The sequence below is a fragment of the Delphinapterus leucas genome, chromosome 4, assembly GCF_059928025.1.
Source record: "Delphinapterus leucas isolate spDelLeu-1000000601 "Yukka" chromosome 4, BTC_Dleu_Yukka2, whole genome shotgun sequence".
Lineage (NCBI taxonomy): Eukaryota > Metazoa > Chordata > Mammalia > Artiodactyla > Monodontidae > Delphinapterus > Delphinapterus leucas.
In genome coordinates, this window is record NC_143132.1 from 87,866,057 (window position 1) to 87,887,215 (window position 21,159).

At 36.5% G+C, this 21,159-nt stretch overlaps 1 protein-coding gene across 5 annotated transcripts in view; it reads left to right on the forward strand.

Moving 5' to 3' along the window:
- Positions 1–20,924, forward strand: part of ZMAT3 (zinc finger matrin-type 3) — a 33,745-nt gene extending 12,821 nt beyond the window's left edge. For 4 of the 5 annotated variants that reach the window (XM_022571831.2, XM_022571821.3, XM_089910825.1 and 1 more), the window contains exons 3-6: positions 8,399–8,518; positions 11,231–11,397; positions 11,514–11,614; positions 13,537–20,924. In XM_022571831.2, coding sequence (XP_022427539.1) covers positions 8,399–8,518; positions 11,231–11,397; positions 11,514–11,614; positions 13,537–13,748 — 600 coding nt within the window. In that variant the 3' untranslated portion in view covers positions 13,749–20,924. The remainder of the gene's footprint in view (positions 1–8,398; positions 8,519–11,230; positions 11,398–11,513; positions 11,615–13,536) is intronic. The other variant, XM_089910826.1, reaches the window with a different exon arrangement.
- Positions 20,925–21,159: the final 235 nt, after the last annotated feature.

Consider the following 21,159-nt stretch of genomic DNA (forward strand, 5'->3'; position numbering starts at 1 on the left):
ATCCAGGATAAAATTTTGCATGTAGTTGTTATGTATTCTTTAATCTGGATGGGTTAAGTTTTCCTGTGCTTTTTACCATCTTGCAATTTTTGAAAAGTTGTTTTGTAGAATGTCCCAGTTTGGGTTTGTTTGTTGTTTTCTCATGCTTAAATTCAGGTTATGTGGTTTTTTGGACAGGAATACCATAGAACCAAGGTTGTGTCCTTCCCAGTTCCTCATATTGGGAAGGACATGATGTGACTATTTTGCATCACTGGTGCTGTTAACTTTGATCACTGGTTAATGTGGTGCCTGCCAGGGTTCTCCTTTATAAAGTTATTATTTTTCTTCTCATGTTTAATAAGTATCGTATGAGGGGATACTTTGAGACTACGTGAATATTTCTCATTATATTTTTACTCAGTGATTTTAGCATCTATTGATGATTCTTCCTTGCAACAATTATTACTGTGGTGTTTGCCAAATGGTGATTTTTCTCTTTTAATCATTCTTTCTACATTTATAGTTAGAATTTTACTTTAAAGGAGAACTTTTTTCTTCTTAATTAGTTAATTAATTAATGAATATCACTATGGATTATGGATTCTTATTTTATTCCAGGGATATAAACACTTACTGTAATTTATTTTGATGTTTTAACTGTCTCACGTTTGACCAGTGTGTGTCCCTTCAGGCTGCTGCTAATGTTCTTTTGATATGTCTCCATAATTTTTTGCATAGTTCCTTACTTTCTGACAATACAAAATGTTCCAGTATTTTGTTGTACCTTCCCCATGCCAACCATTTCTTCAAGGAGCCAGGTTTCTTTTATTGGAGAATGTTATTTAGAAACCAAAATCTAAGTGTTAGGTGTGCCCTTTGGTACTGGAGTGTCATTGCTTCTAGATCTTCTCATGACAGAGCTAGTAATATATATGTATGTATACATACATTTGTATTTATCTATATGTACACATATTGAAAACTGAGTTCAGGCTGATGCTTAAAATTTCAATACAACATGACAGTGTTCATTCCAGCCTTCCACCTTATCTTAATGTTTAACTCCTTTCTTTGATAGTGAGAAACCTGGACTTTCATTATTCACAACACAGACACACACTCACTCACTCACAGTACACATAAAGTAGTTCAGGGATTGATAATCTATGTCCTTTTGAAAAACAAGCCTACTAATGAGAAGAAAATATTTGTGCATTGTTCTTTTTGTCTTTAGCATTACAGTGTGTAGTTAAAATACTGTTTTACAAAGTTACTTAGTTTACAAAGGTGCTACCTGCTAGGTTTGTCCTTTGTAAAGTTACTGTTTTTCTTTTTGTGCTTAATAAGTATCATGGGGGAGATACTTTGAGACTATGTGAATATGTGAATAGTTTTTTTCTTCCCTCCGCCTTCAGTGCGGTTATGGTATTTATTTTTTCATATAGTTAGGCTTATTTCTGTTTGTATGTATTTCATTTCGGGTCTTCCCCAATTCTTGTTGGCTTTGATTCTTTTTCTAAGTCTGTAAAATGTTAACATAGTTCTAAAAGTCAGAATCATACATAAAGGTATATTTAGAAAAGTGTCACACCATACCATCCTTTGTAGTCCATTTTCATATTGTTTATACTATTTAAAATGATTTTACCAGCCTGTTTGGTTATTTAATGTTTTAATGTCTGGTTTGTCAGTTTTTAATGGTATCCCGACAGTTGCGTATTGCAGAATCAATAGCTTATTCTACTTTCCCCTGTCCTTTTTCTTCCCATTTTTTGTTGCATTATTTCCATTGTATCATAATGTATAATATTTGAACATTGATCTTTCACCCTCATCTTCACCTTTTATTTAGTCTTTGATACAATTAGACATATGAAAATACTTACCATCAGCCTTTTTGCTGAAGTTTTCCCAGTCATTTCTTTGTTGAATGAAGCTCTAATAGGTTTCTGAAGAGTGACTTTTAAGTATTGAATTCCTAAGGTCTTATATATTTAAAACTGTTTTTCTATAGTCTTGACACTTGATATAGGAAGAGTTGGCTGGACATAAAATCCTTGTTTCACACTTTATTTTTAAAAAAATGCTGCTCCATTATTGCCTTGTTTTGCATATTGTGGATGCCATTCTAATTCTTTTGCCTTTGTAAGTTATTTGATCTTTTTGCCTGGAGAGCTTGAGGACTTTTTTCTTTTTCTTTGAAGTCTCATACCTTTTAAAAGATCTACCCCAGATTTGACTGTTCTGGGTTAATTTTCCCAGATACCTGGTATGCCTTTTCAGTATGTAGATTCAGATCTTCATTTACTTTTGGACAATTTTAGACAATTTTGGACAATTATAGTTTCAAATATTAGTTTTTCTTTTTTTTTTTTTTTTGGCCATGCTGAGTGGCATGTGGGATCTTAGTTCCCCACCCAGGGACTGAACCTGCACCCCCGGCACTGGAAGTGCGGAGTCTTAACCACTGGACCGCCAGGGAAGTACCTCAAATATTAGTTCTGTTTGATTGTTTTGCTTTTCTTCTTCAGGGACTCCAGTTTTACATAAGTTATTCCTTCTTTACTTGTCTTCATTTCCATTGCTTCCTCTCTGACCCATTAAAATTTTTTCTTTGTATCATTTTTATTTTCTTGACTGCTTTTCTGTCTTTCTTCAATGCCTCTTATTACATTTTCATTTGAGTCTATTCTTCTTTGACACTTGTATTTACTCCTCATTTTGGGCATAATTATCTTTTTCTTTCCTGGGTTTAATTTTCCTTCTTTTCATTTCTCATTACATTTTGCCCATTTTTCTTTGTACATTTTGAATTCCTGATTCAAGGTGATTTTTTATATCCTCAAAGTTTTGTTTGAATACTATATTTAATTCAGTTTGGAGTGTTGTTTTCTTCTGTTTTTTTTTTTTTTTTTTTTTTTTTTTTTTGCGGTACACGGGCCTCTCACTGTTGTGGCCTCTCCTGTTGTGGAGCACAGGCTCCAGATGCGTAGGCTCAGTGGCCATGGCTCACGGGGCCCAGCCACTCCGCGGCATGTGGGATCTTCCCAAACCGGGGCACGAACCCATGTCCCCTGCATCGGCAGGCAGACTCTCAACCACTGCGCCACCAGGGAAGCCCTGTTTTTTTTTCCTTTGAGGGGTTGTTCATTTGCTGAGATGTATTGCTTTTTTTGGTAGTAACTTTGTATAGAATTGATTTGTTTTTGCCTGTTCATTTTGTGGATTTTGGGTAGTTTATGAGATTCTTAATTCAATGGCAACCTCTTCTATTACTGTATCAAAGTCCAGTTCTTTAATAATTTGTGAGGTGTTTTTTTTTTTTTTTACGGTGGTCAGGAGAGTGTTTGCATGTCCTCTGATTTTCGTTTTGTTCCGTTTTGTCCTAAAGGACGCTAACTTTTCCTGTTTTGCTTCTTTTCCCTTTCACCTGCCAGTTGCCAAAGGGTGCCTCTCCCTTCCTTTTTGCCTCTTTTCTCCTCTAGAAGCCACTTTGAAGATACCCACTTCAGATCATGTGTACATTTAAGTCCCTCTCCAGCAGTCAGTGACTGGATCATATTTTAGTATTTATAAAATTAAGGGATTTACTTTTTCTGGTAGTGGTCATAAAACAATTTTAGGCCTGCTGCTAGCTTCCTCTTTTCTCTGTCCTTCAGTTTTTGCTGGACTGCTCTTACTTACTGTGAAGGCTTGTGGCAGGAGCATGAGTGATTACTCACTGGGATATGATGTTTTTTCTTTTTCACTTACAGTTATTTTGGAGTCTGGACATTCTGTGGCTTCTAGTTGTATGGAGGACATGGTTTTTGTGCAGTTTTATTTGTTTTTCTTATTGTTCTATATTGTTCATAGAGGATATATGTAGAAATGCAAATCTGGGCAGCCTCTACCTAGCTATCTGAAAGCTCTTGGGCAAATTTTTAACTCTCTGAACTTAGTTTCCTCATATGTAAAATAGGGATAATAATTATACCTACTTGATAGGGATTTTGTGAAGGTTAAATGAGATAACATTTATGAAGTGTTTATAATACTGCCTGTAACATAAGTGCTCAAAATTGTTAATTGCCATTATTATCATTATGTATGGATGCAGTATCTGCTCGAATACTACTGTGGATACTGCTTTGGAAATAAAATGCTTGACACTATCTGAAGTTGATCCCTCCTGTAGTCCTGTGTACCTCATCTTCTTCTGCCTTTTTATGGACTGTGCTTCTATAGCTATGCTTTAGCTCCTGCATCATCTGTTCTTTTGTTTTTATTGACTTCCTCCTGTTGTCATGCAAAGAAGCCTAAGCCGTCTTAAAAAAAATCTTCTGTTGACCCATTTCCCCTTCTAACTCTGTACACTATTTCTCTGCTCCCTGTCATGGTAGAACTCTTCTATATAGCTGCTTATATGGGTTGTCTCCATTTTCACATCTCCCATTCTCTCTCTAAGCCACTTCATATGACCTTTTATCCCCTGCTCCTCTACTGAAGTGGTTCTTACCAAAGTTATTCTTGACCTGTGTCTTTTCAAATCCAAGTATTACTTCTCTGTCCTGACCTGGTGAACCACTCCCTTTTTTGTTATTGGTGTTTTAAAATCATTTTGAAGTCCCTCAGACATAAGAAGTATTTAAAATAATATAATGAACATGTGTATTTGCCATCTAGCTTCAAGAGTGAAAATTATCAATTCAATTGAAGCTGTGTCCTTTCCCAACAGTAGATGCTCCTATGCTCCCAGATGTAGCCACTATACTAAGTTGGTATTTATTGTTCATGCCCCCCACTTTTTTGTACTTTTGCTAAATATGTATCTTCCTATAAAAAAATGTAGTGGTTTTCATATTTTAACCCCCAGATTAAAATGATTACTCTTACATATCTTCTTTTCCAACATGTTCTTTTTATTCAGCATTTTGTTATGAGAATCATTTATGTTGACACGCATGGCCTAAGATGTGTACTTTCACTACAGTATAGTGTTACATTGTATGAACAGTTTATCCATTATCCTGTAGTTGGACACTTAAGTTGTTTCCACTTTTCAGTGGTTACAAACCGTCAAGTTGTTTCCACTTTTCAGTGGTTACAAACCGTCCTTCTGGGAACATTTATTATAGATACCTCCTTATATGTGTGTTTCTGTTTTGTAATACCTGGACGTAAAAGTTCCTGGGTTAATAATGTATATACCTAGATTCTTCTTTTGAAACACCTTGTTCTAGACTTCCACAATGCCACACTTCTCTGGTTTTCATTTTACTTCATAAACCAGGCATTCTCAATCTCATTTTTCTGGATCCTCATTCTCTACTGCACTATATTGTATCATCCTAGGGCTTTGTCTTTGACTCTCTTCTCTGTCTTCACATTTCCCATGATATTTACCAAATGTGATCCAATCATGTAACTGCTTTGCTTAAAGTCATTCAGAGGCCCCCCTACTGCCTCTAAAGTCTGAGTTCTGTATCATGGACAAAACCATGAATAATTAGCTCCCTGTGTATATCAATTCCTACCTCTTTTCCAAAGGATCCTGAAGACCATCTCTCCAGCAGACTGGGCCTTTGCTCACACTATTTCCTCTTTCCCAATTTTCGTTCCCCTCACTCCCTACCTGCCTAGTAAACTTGCTCATTTTAAAAGATAACTCACACGTCCCCTTTTCAGGGAAGCTTTCCCTGACACACTCAGGCAGAAGTAAGCCATTCCTTCTCTGTGTTCTCCTAATTAGTTTGTTCCTTATCTGCACTATAATAGTGATTCATTTATCCAGCAAATATTTATTGATTGCCTGCTATATGTTAGAAGCTGTTCTAGAAATTGGAGCTATACAAGACAGACGAGGCCCTTATTTTCAAGGAGTCTACATTGCAGAGGGTAGGAAAGAGAAAAATATAAGCAAACATTATTTCAGATAGTGATAAGTAGCACTATGATAAAGTGAGAGCAGACAGTGTGGCGGTGTGATGGAGAGTGTGTGTGGGGAGTGGGTTTGGGCGATGGGGGTGACACCTCAGGTTGAGTGAGATGCTGTTTGAGTTGCGACCTGAAAGATAAGAAGGAGCCAGCCATGTAGAGATTGGAAAGAAGAACATTCTAGGCAGAAGGAATAGCGAGTACACAGGCCCTAGAGTCCATGTGTTTGGCATGTTTAAGGACCAGCATGATGGGCCGTGAGGCAGGAACGTGATGAGGAGGAAGGGGTGCTGTGTGAAATCAAGTCTGAGAATAGACAGGACCAGATCAAATAGGACTTACAGGTAAGAGTTGTGGGAGGCCATCGGAATATTTTAAGTGAGAGGTGACAAGATGTGACTTATGTCTAGAATTGTCAGTATGGCTTCTATGAGGAGAATGCTAGGGGGATGAGAGTGTAGAGCAGAGACCATTAGGAGGTGCTGCCTACTACAGGTGAAAAAAGTTGGTAGCTTAGATTACTGTGGCATTTGAGTGTCCATGGAAAGAAATGGAATGACTTAGGAAATATATTTTGGAGGTAGGCTGACAAGACTTGCTGATGGATTGCGTGTGTTGGCTTTAAGGAGGGATGGACTCAAGAAAAAGACCCCTCGGTTTTTCTTGAGTAACTGGGTGGAGAGTAGTGCCATTTACTGACATGTGGATGAATAGTGGTGGTGGCACTGATGAGAAAGTTCTGTGGTGGGGAGGGAACCCAAATTTATGTTTTAGATGTTTTAAGTTGGATATGCCTCTTAAGAATGCAATGTGTGGATCGCATGAACGCAGTTGGGTATATGGCTCTGAAGGTCAGGGATTGTCTTAGTCTGTTGGGGCTGCTATAAAATTACATAGGCTGGGTGGCTTAAACGAGAAACATTTATTTCTCACAGTTCTAAAGGCTGGAAGTCTGAGATCAGAGAGCTAGCATGCGTGGGTTCTGGCAAAGTCCTCTTCCAGATTGCAGACAGGCTTATATCCTTATATGTAAGGATATAAGGAGATCTCCTTATATCCTTACATGGTGGAAAGAGGGCCGGGGAGCTCTCTGGCCTCTTCTTTAAAGGGCACTAATTAGGCTCTACCCTCATGACCTAATTACCTCCCAAAGGTCCCACCTCCAGATACCATCCCATTGGGATTAGATTTCAAAATAGGAATTTTGGAGGGACACAAGCAATTAGCTCATAACAGGGATGGATATAGGTAATTTTGGGAGTCACCAACTTATTGATTCTATTTTAAAGCTGGGAGACTGGGTAAAATAACCTAGAGTTTGTGTATAGATGGAGATAAAAGAGGGCTGAGGGTAGTGCATTGGACGCTGCAGCATTTAGAGAATGAGAGGTAGGGAGGTAAGAGGTAGTCATAGAAGACAGTAGAAGGAGGGAGTATGAATAGTATGGTGCTACTTAGAGCATGACAGCACAGACGTGACTGTTGTATTTGACTCCTGGAGATCACTGTGACCATGGTAAAAGCACCTTTACAGCATTCCAGTGGCCAAAAAGTGGAACTTAGCTCATTCCTTTAACTGCTTACGTATCTGTCTCCTCCTCTAGACCATATGCTAGTCCTATTTATTTCTAGGGCTAAGCATGTAGTAGATGGTGAATAAATATTTGTCTACAGGTTTGGATTTTACAGTGCAGTTTAAAGAGTAATATACGGTTTTACCCTCATTTAGAATGCTTTTAGACCACTGACCCTTCCCACCAGTTTGTATCAGCTCAGCCATAAACTTGTGAATAATAAATTAAATGAAACATGATGAGAGAGGAAAGCCATTTTAATAGAGGTTCACGGTGTATCCTGAAGCCATCATGCTGTACTGAAAAAGGGCCTTGCTTTGGATTCAGAAGGCCTGCCTCAAGCTCCGGCCCCATTGCTAGACCTCCTGAAGGTGTTGGGGGCAAGTTCCCCACACTCTCTGGATTGCAGTTTCTCAGCTGTCATATGTGGATAACATTAACAAATTCCTCTTACAGGATTTTTGTGAGTGGCAAATGAGCTAATGCATATGAGAGTTCTTTGTAAGTAAAAAGATGCTCTGTAAGTGCTATTTTTGTAAAAGTAATTGGATTATCCATTTCATTACTGACTTACAAAGTAGATTAGATCAGAGTGTCATAAAATTCATATTTAGGCAGTGGCATATGAATGGCAACAAGTTGGGAGAGGACACAGATCTGGAAAATGTGGTACTTTTCCAGAAATATATAGGAAATTAATGTCTTTTGGCTTTGTTCTCTTATCGTTCCCAGATAAACTTAATCATTCTGTTAGAATCAAAGAGTAGACTCTTCTACTTTAAGATGTAATAATCAAATCTAGCTAGTGGTCTGTTTATCCCACTGTTGCATATCTCTGAAAGAATAAAATTTATTTATTAATAAATACATTAGCTCAATTTGACAAATCTTCCTCACAGTGATTTCTCATTTCATGTTACTTCTAGGGTAAAAATCATGGTAAGAAACTCCGAAATTACTATGCAGCAAACAGCTGTCCTCCTCCTGCCAGAATGAGCAATGCAGTGGAACCTGTGGCTACTCCAGCTGTTCCAGTCCCTCCGCAGGTGAGACACATGTGTCAAGGTGGGCACTGTCCTATGCACAGATGGTCATGGGTAAAATTTGTTGTCTATGTGCCCATCAAGGTACAGTTGAGCAAATATTCCTAAAAGGTCCTACTTAGTGCTTTTAACTCCTTGAACTCCGTGGTGCTGGATTTAATGCATGCAAAAATCCATGAATCCCAAGATTTCTCATTGGCTTTGGTTACGGTGCATGAAATGACGAAACAAAATTATTTCATGAGTCTTTCTCTATGCATTTCTCAAAATTCTGGGTTAAATGGCCCTGAATGTCTAGGTGAAGCCCTGAATGAGAGATTTTTAAACATTTATATCTCTATCGCAGTTAATCCCATTGACTTTATATTTTGCCTTCCAGCAAGATCAGTTTCTTGAGGCTGCCCTTTTCTTACCTCTATGCAGAGAGCCTGTATAAACTCTTTCTGGACTTTGGTATCATGACACACACTTGAGAGCCAAGTTCCTTTCACTCTTTGGGAGATAGATCAGGTGCTTTGAGGCAAGATATTCCTGTACTTTAGTAGCCTCTGAAGTATGGATGCTACTCTGTCTTTGAAGTATTATTTTTCTATAGGTCATAAATAATAATAAATAATAATCACTTTAATTGAGTACTTACTATGCCAGGTACTCTGCTAAGCACTTTTCATGCATTACTTCATTCAGAGTTGGGCCTAGGGTGAGATGAGGGATGCACTTGACTTAGGCACAGAATTTAAGAGGGAGCCAAAATACTCAGTAATCAAGATAAATAATGTGATATTTTTAAAATTCAAAATTAACTTGAAAAAGTCAATGGTGAACAAAATGTCAAAAACTTAAAGACAGGATAAGTGTTATTAATTTTCCTTTTGCCTTAGGCAGCAATGTGGCTTGGCATGGCACTGTTGCTGATCCTGTCTTTATTTAAAATTTTGATTTTTGTTTTGTTCCTCATTGATTTTTTTGCAATAAGTTTGATTGATAAAAATATTCCATTAAGTATTTTTCTTTTATTCTATTTATTTATTTTTGGCTGCATTGGGTCTTCGTTGCCGCACGCGGGCTTTCTCTAGTTGCGGCGAGCGGGGGCTACTCTTTGTTGCGGTGTGCAGGCTTCTCATTGCGGTGGCCTCTCATTGCAGAGCACGGCTCTAGGCATGCGGGCTTCAGTAGCTGTGGGTTGTGGGCTCAGTAGTTGAGGCTCGTGGGCTCTAGAGCACAGGCTCAGTAGTTGTGGTGCTCAGGCTTAGCTGCTCCACGGCATGTGTGATCTTCCCGGACTAGGGCTCGAACCCATGTCCCCTGCAGTGGCAGGCAGATTCTTAACTGCTGTGCCACAAGGGAAACCCCCCATTAAGTATTTTTAATCCTGATTGCTGAGTTTTTTGATGCTCCCTTAAATTGTGTGCCCATGGCAAGTGCCTCCCTTGCCTCATTCTTGGCCTGGGTCCTGACTTCTTTTAATGCTTGCAACAACTCAGAGGTATTGACCTTATTTCTCAAAGTATGATCCATGAGCCAGCAGCATTGGTTTCACCTGGAAGTTTATTAAAAGCCCAGGTAAACTAAGTAACTTGTCCATCGTGTTACAAATTTTATAAAGTGGTGGAGCAAATGATTTCTCTTGACCTTAGACCTCTACTCCTAAACACCATGGTATAATTTTACTTTTCTGAGTGTCAGTTTTTCAGTACTTACAGTGTGGATAGCAATATCAGCTATTCATGTCCTCATGAGTTTGTGGGGAAAATGAGATATGTTAAAAAGAGAATCAGAGGACAGGAAAATACCCAGAGAGATCTTCAGGCTGAGTAGTTGTCACAGTGCTAATACCTGAAGGCTGCTCTAAAAATGGACAGCTGCTTCTGTTAGGGACTGTTTTCAACTGGCTCCACCCTCCTGGGCAAACAGCCTTAGGCTTCTTTGATAGCATAGCCCTTTGTGATTTTTGAAAACAGTTATCCTGTCCCCAGAAAAATCTTCCCTTCCAGGTGAAACAGTGCTATTTCCTTCAGCTGGTCCTGATATGATATGCTTTCCAGATTCTTTATTGTATATTTTATTCTTCTTTAGCCAAAATCTAATGTGTCATGTTTTGTTAACCCAGCAATACTTACTGAGTTCATACTGTTTTCCAGGCACTGTGTTAGGTTTCCCTTAACTCACTGTTTCCCAACCTGAATACAATTGTCTGGATCTGCTGGTTATTTCCCCCCTAATTATATTATATCTGTAGCTAATTTACAGACTCTGAGGATAGGGGCTCATTTTTTAAATACATGTCTGTATATCACTTTTGCATTAGCTAGCAAGCCCTATAAACAGTAGGCATTCAGTAAATACTTGTTGGTGGATTCTGGGAGGACTTTGTTCTTTCTGGTAATGTGATTTTAGGCCTTACCTGTACTGCCCTAAATCTTCCATATTGGGTTTTTAAACTTCTTTTCTAAAATTTCTTCAGTGGAGATAGCAATGAGGCATTCATCAGTTTGGTACACAGGTGATTGTAATGCAAAACCACGATTGTCTCCCAGCCATATTTTCTTTTTTTCTTTCTGGAATGAATTATTTCCTGTCCTTATAAAGCTGAGTGTTCGTGGTCATGCCATAACGTTCGGTTATTTTTCAACTCTTAGAAGGAAGGAACTTTGAGGAGAAGAAGAGAATAAAGTGCACATTTTTAAACCTTGTTTCTCGTGTCTTTGCTGTCAGATGAGCTCCTTTAAGCCAGGAGGCAGAGTGATTCTGGCCACAGAGAATGATTACTGTAAGCTCTGTGATGCCTCCTTCAGTTCTCCGGCTGTGGCCCAGGCTCACTATCAAGGGAAGAATCATGCCAAGAGGCTGCGGCTGGCGGAAGCTCAGAGTAACTCATTCTCGTAGGTATTGCTGTTTTCTCTTAGGCCAGCGTGTTATGTGAGACTGTCTCTAGAGAGAAAAAAGTTGAAAGGGATCCTTGTTTAGAAGTCTCACTCTTAAAATTTCTCTTCTCCAGAGAATCCTCAGAGGTTGGTCAACGGCGGACCCGGAAAGAAGGGAATGAATATAAGATGATGCCTAATAGGAGAAATATGTATGCAGTACAGAATAATTCAGGTATTCTGTGGATTTCCACATACCTTCACTACATTCTGCAAATGGTCTCCTCTATTTTTATTTCCTTTAATGGTAATAGATAGCCCTGAGAATTTGGGGTTAGCTGTTGTTTTGTGGAATTGGTCTAGTGGTTTTTCAAGCTGGTGTTTATTTCAGGTCTTATTTATTTATTTCCTATTTAGAGTATTATTTATTTTGATTTTAAACCAAGTCTATGTTTTAAGGTCTCTTATAGTACCTTTATGTTTCTTCTGGTATTTGTCAGCTGAGACATTTAAATGAGTTATAAAAATGGGCTGTTTGGTTTAAAGTTGCACCATATTAAATCCCCATTTATTGGGGAAAATAAAAATTATAGCAGTGGTGTTCAACCAGGATAGTGACTCAGATTATCTGGGGAGTTTTTATAAAATACACATGGCTGAACCATGACTTAGAGATTTTCAATCAGTAAATTTAGAGTGGTACTCAGACATATGTGTGTTTTAAAAATGCTTCCTCAGTGATTCTGATATATACCTTCAGTTCAGAATTACTAGTTTATAGGAATATTTCCTGCATTTTCTGATTACCTTCAGTAGGGAGAGTAGGACTGAGCAGTCCCTCATCCTTTCCCTACCCCAGCCTCCAATGCATACACATATGAGCAGAGGTCACTCATGTGAACAGTAAAACAAACAACAACAACAAAAAGCTAATCGGAAAGGCAAGAGAAGCATAGAAAAAAGGAACATATAGAAATCACAATGTAATAAGATTAATGAAAATCTACACATATATCAGTAATTGCAATAAATGTAAACTTACTAAAGTCCTAGTTAAAAGACAAAGATTTTAAGATTAGGTAAAAAATATTCAGCTGAAATGAAGGAAGCTGAGGTAGGTCTCTTAATATTAGATTAAAAAAACTTTAGGATAGAAGGTGGTTTAGACTTATGTTCTCTGATCAGAGTACAATTAAATGAGATGTCAATAATAAAAATATAAAAAAGCAAACAAAATTTTTATGTGTTTGGAAGTTTTTAAACATTTCTAAATAACTCATGGGCCAAAGAAGAAATCATACTGGTGATGGAGAATTCTTAGACCCAGATAGTAATAAAAATACACCAATATTTGTAGCATGCAGTTAAAGTAACATTTTGAGAAAAGCCTTAAATGTTTATTATTATAGTAGAAAGGAAAAGCAGAAAATGATTGAGCTAATGGTCCAACTTAAGAAGTCAGTTATGTAAAGAAAAAAATTATCAATAATTCCACCTACATCATTCCAATTCTTTGTGTATGTTACTTCTGTAAAATGGAAATGTAATCATATTTTGTGATATTTTTATTTTACTTAATAGCATATTATAATCAAATATTGTTACTAAAGAGTTTTCTATAACCTTGTTTTTAGTGACTGTATAGTTTTTCATTGCATTCATTACCATGATTTTTCGAGCTATATTTTTGGATCTTTCCTTTCCCCTCACCCTCCCAAAAAAGCTTTTATAAACTCTGATGAAATAAATGTCCTTGCTCATAAATCTCTATGCAAAAATTCTCAACATTTTCTTAGTATAATTCTTAGAATTTTTGGATTAAAGAATTAGCATAATTATACAGATTTTTATATAATGCTTGGAAATGAAAGTATTTTTTAAATTATATTTACTTTTTAGAGACATTGCCATTTAGAGTTTGGGTCTGGCTCTACAGTAACATCTCTGACGATAGTTGGAGGAATCATTTTAGCTTTTTAAGTTGAACCTGTATAAAATTGTAATTTAAAACACCCATTAACTTTACATTCTTCTAAAGCCAGGAATCTGTGAATTTTATACTTTGAGCTTAGAATTACAAATTACAGTGATAATTGGTCAGACCACCATTCACTTAGTGTGCTGAAGTGAGTACATTACTTTTGCCTCTTGCTTTAGCAGGTCCTTACTTCAATCCCCGCTCTCGGCAGAGAATTCCACGGGATCTGGCCATGTGCGTTACTCCAAGTGGCCAGTTTTACTGTTCCATGTGTAATGTTGGGGCCGGCGAAGAAATGGAATTCCGGCAGCACTTAGAGAGCAAGCAACATAAAAGCAAGGTGTCTGAACAGCGGTACAGGAATGAGATGGAGAATCTGGGATATGTATAGTGATTGTCATATTCAGATAGAGCAGCTTGTCCTGCCTGTTGTTTGCCTTCTGTCAACGTGTTCTGCTTTGTGGTTCTTTTGATATGAGTACATTCCTCTGCTTAATGTTAATACACCTAACCTGCAGTGATACCACAAGGCGTCAAAACTGGGGAAGGGAGAGAACATGCTTAAGTCATGATGCTTTTTCAGGTCAGTTGTGTTGAGCTGCTTAAAGCCTGTGACCTACCTACCCCATGAGAAATAACTTTTTATCTTGACCGAGTTCTGGTCAACTAGTAGCCTGACCACTTAGAGCTTTAGCTATTTAAAAACGTCATCTTTTTCTGCAATTTTAGTGTTACGTACTGCTAAATAAATAATTTTATTGAGTTCTTGCTTCAGATCATAGTAAAAACAGGTAAGCAAAGATTTTAGTTTCCCAAGGCTTCTTTGGAATCACCACCTCAACTCAATGCGTTGTCAGTAGGATATACTATGTAAAACTGCTTTAGAGTCCTTCCCAGGACAGTTTTTCTCTTTATCTTGACCTCCAATTATTGAAATGCAGGTTTTCTTGGATTCAGACAGTTCTAATGTGCTTGTGTACTTCCAAACAGTGAAACTTCATTTCCAGTTGTGAATTTCACAAATTTAAATTCACCTTCTTCCCACCTCTTTTCTTCCCCCAGTTGAATTAGCTTATCCAGTAAGCTCATTTTCATGCCGCAGCTATGTTGTGGGCTTTCCAAGCCTCACATTTGAATATCTAATAAGTTTAGAATAGATGTGACTTAAAAAAAAAAATACGTTTTTTTCAGTTGGTTTTAGGAAATGAAATGTGTTTGATATTTCAATTTAGAGTTACTTGATGATAATAACATGTACTTATATGATGGTCTCAACTGTAAGTTCAGATCCCTTGATGTTTGTTTTGGTAGACTTTTTAGGTAAACAGATCCTTACGTTTTACTTACATTCTTCTTTGTCTTGCTAGTTTGTTGACTGTCCTGAAAAATACCACACCTTTACTATTTCTGAGATAGAGAAGAATTTTTTTAAAAAGTTAATCAAATTTTAGTATCATCATTTCCAATAGAAAAATACCTGAACTTTGGTATTATTCTTTATAATCTAGCTTCCTTGAAGATAATAAAAATATATTATAGATTACTTTCATATCTGATAATTTCAACAGTATTATTATTTTTATTCTTTGTTTTTAAAATGAGAAGCTCTAGTGTTACATCTAGATTAAATAATGGAGGATTCTATGAACTTTCATTAACCATATTTTACCTATTTACTATATTTACATGGATAAGACTGGTGCTCATCCATACTTCTTTTGAAAGGCCATGTTCACCAGGTAGTTTATATTGAGCAGTATCTGTGTACTATGGTAAATTCACTTTTGATTGCTTATATTATTAATTAAAAATAAAACTCCTATTTTTCCTTGAAAATTCTGTAGGCAAAGAGATGAGAAGAAGGAAAATTATAATCATCATTCCTCTCCTTTAGTACTTCTGAACAATTTTAAAATACCAGACCCATATTTAAAATTAAGTTTTGTGATTTACCTCTGATACACCACCAAGTTGCCCTTCTGTTGAAGTGGTGGTTTTTTTAAAAGTAAAATTGCTTAGTAATTTTATTTTCTCCCAGAAACAAAAGAATGAAATAATATTCTGTTGAGGTTCTATGTAGACCTGTGACTCTTAGTATAATAACCCTTTTTGTAGTAACCTATAAAGTATAATTGATTATTTTAGGGCAATTTAGAGCTTATCTTATTGGTCAGTAGGTTACTCATTTTGCTGCTAAGTATAATTTTTTGGTAGATTTTAATATGACAGTTCTGGCCACATGGTTCTGTGATTATTTAAAAATCTCATTTTTTCCCCTCTCTGTATGTGTGACTATATATATGTATACACATGTATAGGTATGTGTGTGTGTATATATATGTATTTATATATATACACACATATATGTATAAAACTATGTACATATAGCTTTATGTGATACCATAGAGAAGATTTCATTGAATCCTTAGATAACAGTAAAAGATTGTGGATAAAAATTTACATTTTATAAAAGTGGCATTCATCCACTTTCAGTTTTTCCTTTGCAAATAAAATTAAAGGAAGGATTCCCTCTACTCTCCCCACGTAACAATTTCATTATATATATATAACAGCAGTGGACTTAAGGCCTTAATGTTTTTCCTGGCCTTGCATATTCAGGTTTCTCATCTCTCAGTGCCCTTAATGGATGTTATGAATCCATAAACTCATTTTCTTTTAAAGAAAAAAGTTAGATTTGTAGTGTTAATTCTTACTTGTTACATTTCTTTGCACTAAAAAAGAGTGATGTGTTTGTTTTATATGACACTTTAGATACCATATTGCCTACAATAGCTGGGTTTGCTCCTTAATTTCCAAACTCTAGGAAGTTGATAAATAACTTCTATGATCATTTATAAAGGTTACATACACGTCCAAAAAAAAATCACATCTCTGTGACAGTGGGTTATGTTTTGAGCTTGTTACCTTGCAATATTCTCCTGTGTTCCATAGGTGAAACAAAGTGTGACAAAGGTGTCAGAAAGGAAATGCCTAAATAAATACATCTCTTCATGGTACAATTTCTCATACTCATGCATTCCTTACAGACAGTGGTTTTTTTTCCCCTGTCAAAGAAGGCTATTGTTACTACTGCAGTCAGTGATACGTGATCTCATTTGGTTTCATTTAGTGAAATCGAGTCCTGCTCTTTATTGTGCTTTAGAATTTGCACTCTGTGCTCCCCAGGAATCATGTTAGTATCTTTTTATATTCTGTATATAAGGACGGACAGAGGCCTAACCAATGGAAAACCTTTAGTCAAGTAAGTAGCTTCCAGTAATTATCTGCAAGAAGAACTCAGAGCATCAACGTCTCTTTTCTCTGTGAATATCTTTGTGTAAGTTGTCATTCAAAAATCAGTGTTCGAAGAGAACAATTAGAAACTCTTCTAAGATATCGAGGGCAAGAAGTTGTGAAGGAAAAATTTTTGTGTTCCAATTAAAAGATTGGATTGCTTATGCCTTCGAAGTGTTTTTTCAAAAATGTTCAGCTACAGAACCGAGTGTGCCATGTAATCCTTTGGACCCCACATTGAAAACACTGTGTTGGTCTTGTCTTTGTGTATCACGTACCACAACTTGTAAATATGTGCATGTTGTTTATGACGTTTGTCTGCTTGTCTCTTATAGCACAGAATTCCGCAAGGTGAATACTTGTTTTATACGATTCATTTAGAAGAAGTTCTGCCTCCAACTCCTCCTCCCTATTGCCCCTTTTCATTAGTTGGTAAACTTAGAAAACCATTTAGAGTTTTTGAAACCCTGAGATTGAATGAAGAACCATGGCTATCAGAGATCATCCCCATGTCCCTCTTACTTAAACAACTAAAAGGAAAGCATGAGATCTTCCACTTTATTTTACAGAGCTGTTCTCCAGTACTGGTGTGCTTGCTTGTAGCTACACTATCTACACTTTGAACAAGGATAAAAGGATATATGTATATATCTATATCTGGTTAAATCTTCCTCTGTAGATAGATTAGTGGTGGGATTAATGATTCCTTCACTCCTGAATTGGCTGGGATTATGAGCAACGACAGTTTGAGGACTATCCAGTGACCCATGTGAAACGAGTCTTGCTTGTGTCAGGGGAGACAGGTAACTGTTCTGCATAATATGCTCTACAGAGAGGCCTAGGAGTGATGGATTTGGAACCTAATCTGTTTTGTTTCCTCAGTGTCAGAACATAGGCTGGAAGTACCTTCTAAAAAAACTTGTTGGGACATGTACTAAAGACAACAGAGCTGCTTTAGAGATAGAGAAATGTTTTGTCAGTATAGGCAAAAGTTTAATGCAGGCTTTTGAACAGATATTTTAAAAATATTCCACCTTACCAACTTTTTTTTTTTAACCAGCAAAATCACCCTTCAGGAGCTTCAGGCATAATAAAGAATATTTTGTTGTTGCTTTAGTTTTTTGGTGGTGGACCCCTGCCATTGTGAGCTATTACTGTCAATCTAACTGAATGGACAAATAGCTGTGTAAATAGCTTCTCATATGATATTTCTACTGATAGCTGTTTGACTTTGCCTTCTTGTTATGAATGGGAGGATCATTTATCAACTCCCTTTCTGGGTAGCTACCAAAAAAAACCTGGCTTATGGTACCATGTGACCCTGTCTTTGATAAGCCCAGAATATGAGTGCCTTTAGCAAGTTTTAGCATTTCACAGAGAGAAGAGATGATAGAATTATTGCCATTAATCACGATTCATAAAACAGGAGCTTGGAATAACAAAGCTTTATGCGCATTCTGTGTTCTACATCTTTTTTTTTCTTTATGCAATCTCAATTTGATATTGAGTAAGACTGTATCATTATTGATCAGGAACCATACATCCTGAAAATGAATCCAGTTGTCCCAGGCTGGCAACAGTCATTGATTTTTGTTTTTCGCCTTGATCTGTGTTACATTTATATTTAGTGAATAGTAGTGTGGTGGATTGGGAGAGCTTGATATTGAAGTCTGGAAAAACTTTATTCCAGTGTCTTTTTCAAACTTATCTAATACTGTAGAGAGGATAGAATTATGTATTTGCAAATGAAGTGTGTGAAGAGACTGTCTTCACAATACTTATTAATTGTACTAGTTCGTCTCTACGTTAAAAACAGGCATCTTCACAAATCAGGTTCAAGGTGTTTTAAAACAAAATTTTCCTTGCTTCAATTAATTTAAAATTTTAAATTGCCTGAGTACTTTGAGTCTTTAAAACACACTGCTAAATTAATTTTCTTGTAGAAATGTTAACATTTTTCTTGACATTTTATTATGAAAATTTTTAAACATAGAGTTGAAGAATTTTACAATACACTACCACTAGATTCTACCATCAACATTTTCCAGTACTTGTATTACTGCATATCTGTCTATCCCTCTATTTATCCATCAAACAATGGAGTTTTAAAAAAATACACATTTTAATGTAAATTTCAGACATTTCCCTTAAACACTTTAGCATAGGTGGCATTAACTGTAGTTTAATATTTGTCTGCATATTTACATCTTTTAAAAAGCTGTGTATGAAGTTGAAAACCTGAGCCAATTAACATATGTCCTTTTCTCCTGTGGACTTTAGCCTTCCACCTTCAGTTTCTGTATGTTTAGAGTGAGGGAAGACGACTCCTTTTCAAACTGAAGTTTTCTGGTGTTGGTCGTTTTAAATGCTAATTGTCATACATTTTAAAGCTTCATGACAAGAATTTTTTCTTTACCCCTCCTCTTATGATGTATTTTTGCTGAACTATGCAGCTTCTTTAGAAAACTGTAAATTACTGATTGGGGTTTATTAAATCAGCTATACCTCATTTCAATCTACTGCTGCTTTTCCCCATGGTATCACTTCTTTTACTACTTTCACATGTTCTACCAGAAAGTAGAGAGGAGTAAAGAGTCAACCCCGTAGACTATTAGCTGTTTTAATCAACTCTACAGGAACAGATTGAGTAGTTTAGAAAGTGGAACCATTAATTTATCTAAAGCCTTTGACTTCCCTGAGAATTGTAATTGCCCGTGCTTTCTCTTAGCCATAATTAGCAGGATTAAAAATGATTGTACTGTACGATGAGTTGTTGAAATTGTGAGCCTTAGTAACCATCTTCAGCTTTACTCTAGTACTGTTTAGGGAAAAGTTTTGACATATGCCTTTATTTTTATGCCAATTTTTTTGTGGACAAAATCGGAAGAATTTAAGTGACTTATTGCAGGTCATGAAGATTCAGCGGGTAAGTCAGAACTGAAACGTCAGTATTCCTGATGCATGTTCTTGTGCTTGCTTGATAAAATTCATGGCTTTCAAAATAACACTTCCTTTGGGGCCCTTAAAATGAAAATATGTATTTTTACTAATTAGACTTTCACTTTTAGACATTTCACAATTCTTTGAACTTCAAGATTTTTCCATGGTCAGAGTTCCTCATTAAGTCAATGCAACTGCTAAAAATCTCACTAACAATACAGGTTTTATCAGATTTCCTTTTGCATTATATAACTTTCTTATTCATTCATAACTCTTTCTATGTAAGTGCTTAAGTGACCCCCTCACTAGTGAAAATAAATGTTCTATATCGCTGATTATATGTATATTCTCTACACGATATATTTTTTTAAGGAAAAGTAACCCCATGTGTCTGGATGAACGATATTACCCTAGGGCAAAGCACATATAAAGCAGTTTATTTCTACTCTGAAAAATCTGGCATTTATGGGAACAAAACTCTTTTAGAGTGGCTGGTCATTGTTTTGCCTTCTTTTGGTACTTGAGCATATTTCTGTGGTTTTGTAAATTAGTGTGTCGTTTTGTAAGAATTTCATGTTATTCTGTATTAATTGGTGTTCACCTTGTGGTATCCTCGGCTGCCGTAATAATTTACTTTGGGTGTGGTGTGTCTGCTTTGAAATGCCTTACTAGAGTATGTCAGACTCTGCTCTACAGCATTTCATGTATCTGCTAGGACAATAAGTTGCCTCTCTTGGAAGTATGCTCTAGATCCAGAAGCAAAACTGATTTTGCTTTCACTGTTAATGTTGCATTTTAGCGCAGCCATTGTTTTAAATTAGAGAATAAAATCGTGGAAAACCAAGGGAGGCTTTAGAACCCTTCATTTAATGGCATGGCAAACTTTTAAAACTGCTTTTACTGTTTCACTAGGACAAGGTCTCTGGTAAAGGATATAGCTAAAAAATGCCAGCCAAAACTGTATGAAATTGGGATTGTTTCCTACAATTTTCCCTAAATGTCATACAGGGGTTTAACATCTGTATATGCTGTATATGCTATGTGCCAGTCACCACTTTGGAAATCTGTTTGTGTTCTGAGGCTACATAAATGACAAAAGTGTCATGGGATTAAAACCACTCAACTGTGAATTGTGAAACTGAAATTGCTCTTTTGGTTTTATTTTCTTCAGCATATTGGATAGAGAAATCTGAAAGTTATTTAAAATTTACACTGCTTTTGTTGATGGCTCATTTTGGCTGTGTATACTCACTTATGTATTGATTTCTGATAAAGGCTTGACATTATTATAACAGTCATTTTGCGTTCAATTTAATAAAAGAGTTTCTGAGTCTTGTCTGCACATCATTTGCTTATGAGTTGGAGATCAAGGAAAGAAGGTACATTGTCAGCACTGAGGTGCTGAGGTGTTATTTTTGATGCAGATGGTTGATGGCTGTGGATTCACCATTCATCAGTCTGCATGTACTCTACCACCTGCTTCTTGAACTCATGCAGAGTATTGTCAGCTACTTGGGCTTGCAGTAGAATTGACCCAGCTGCCCACGCTACCTACCCCTTTCCCCCAT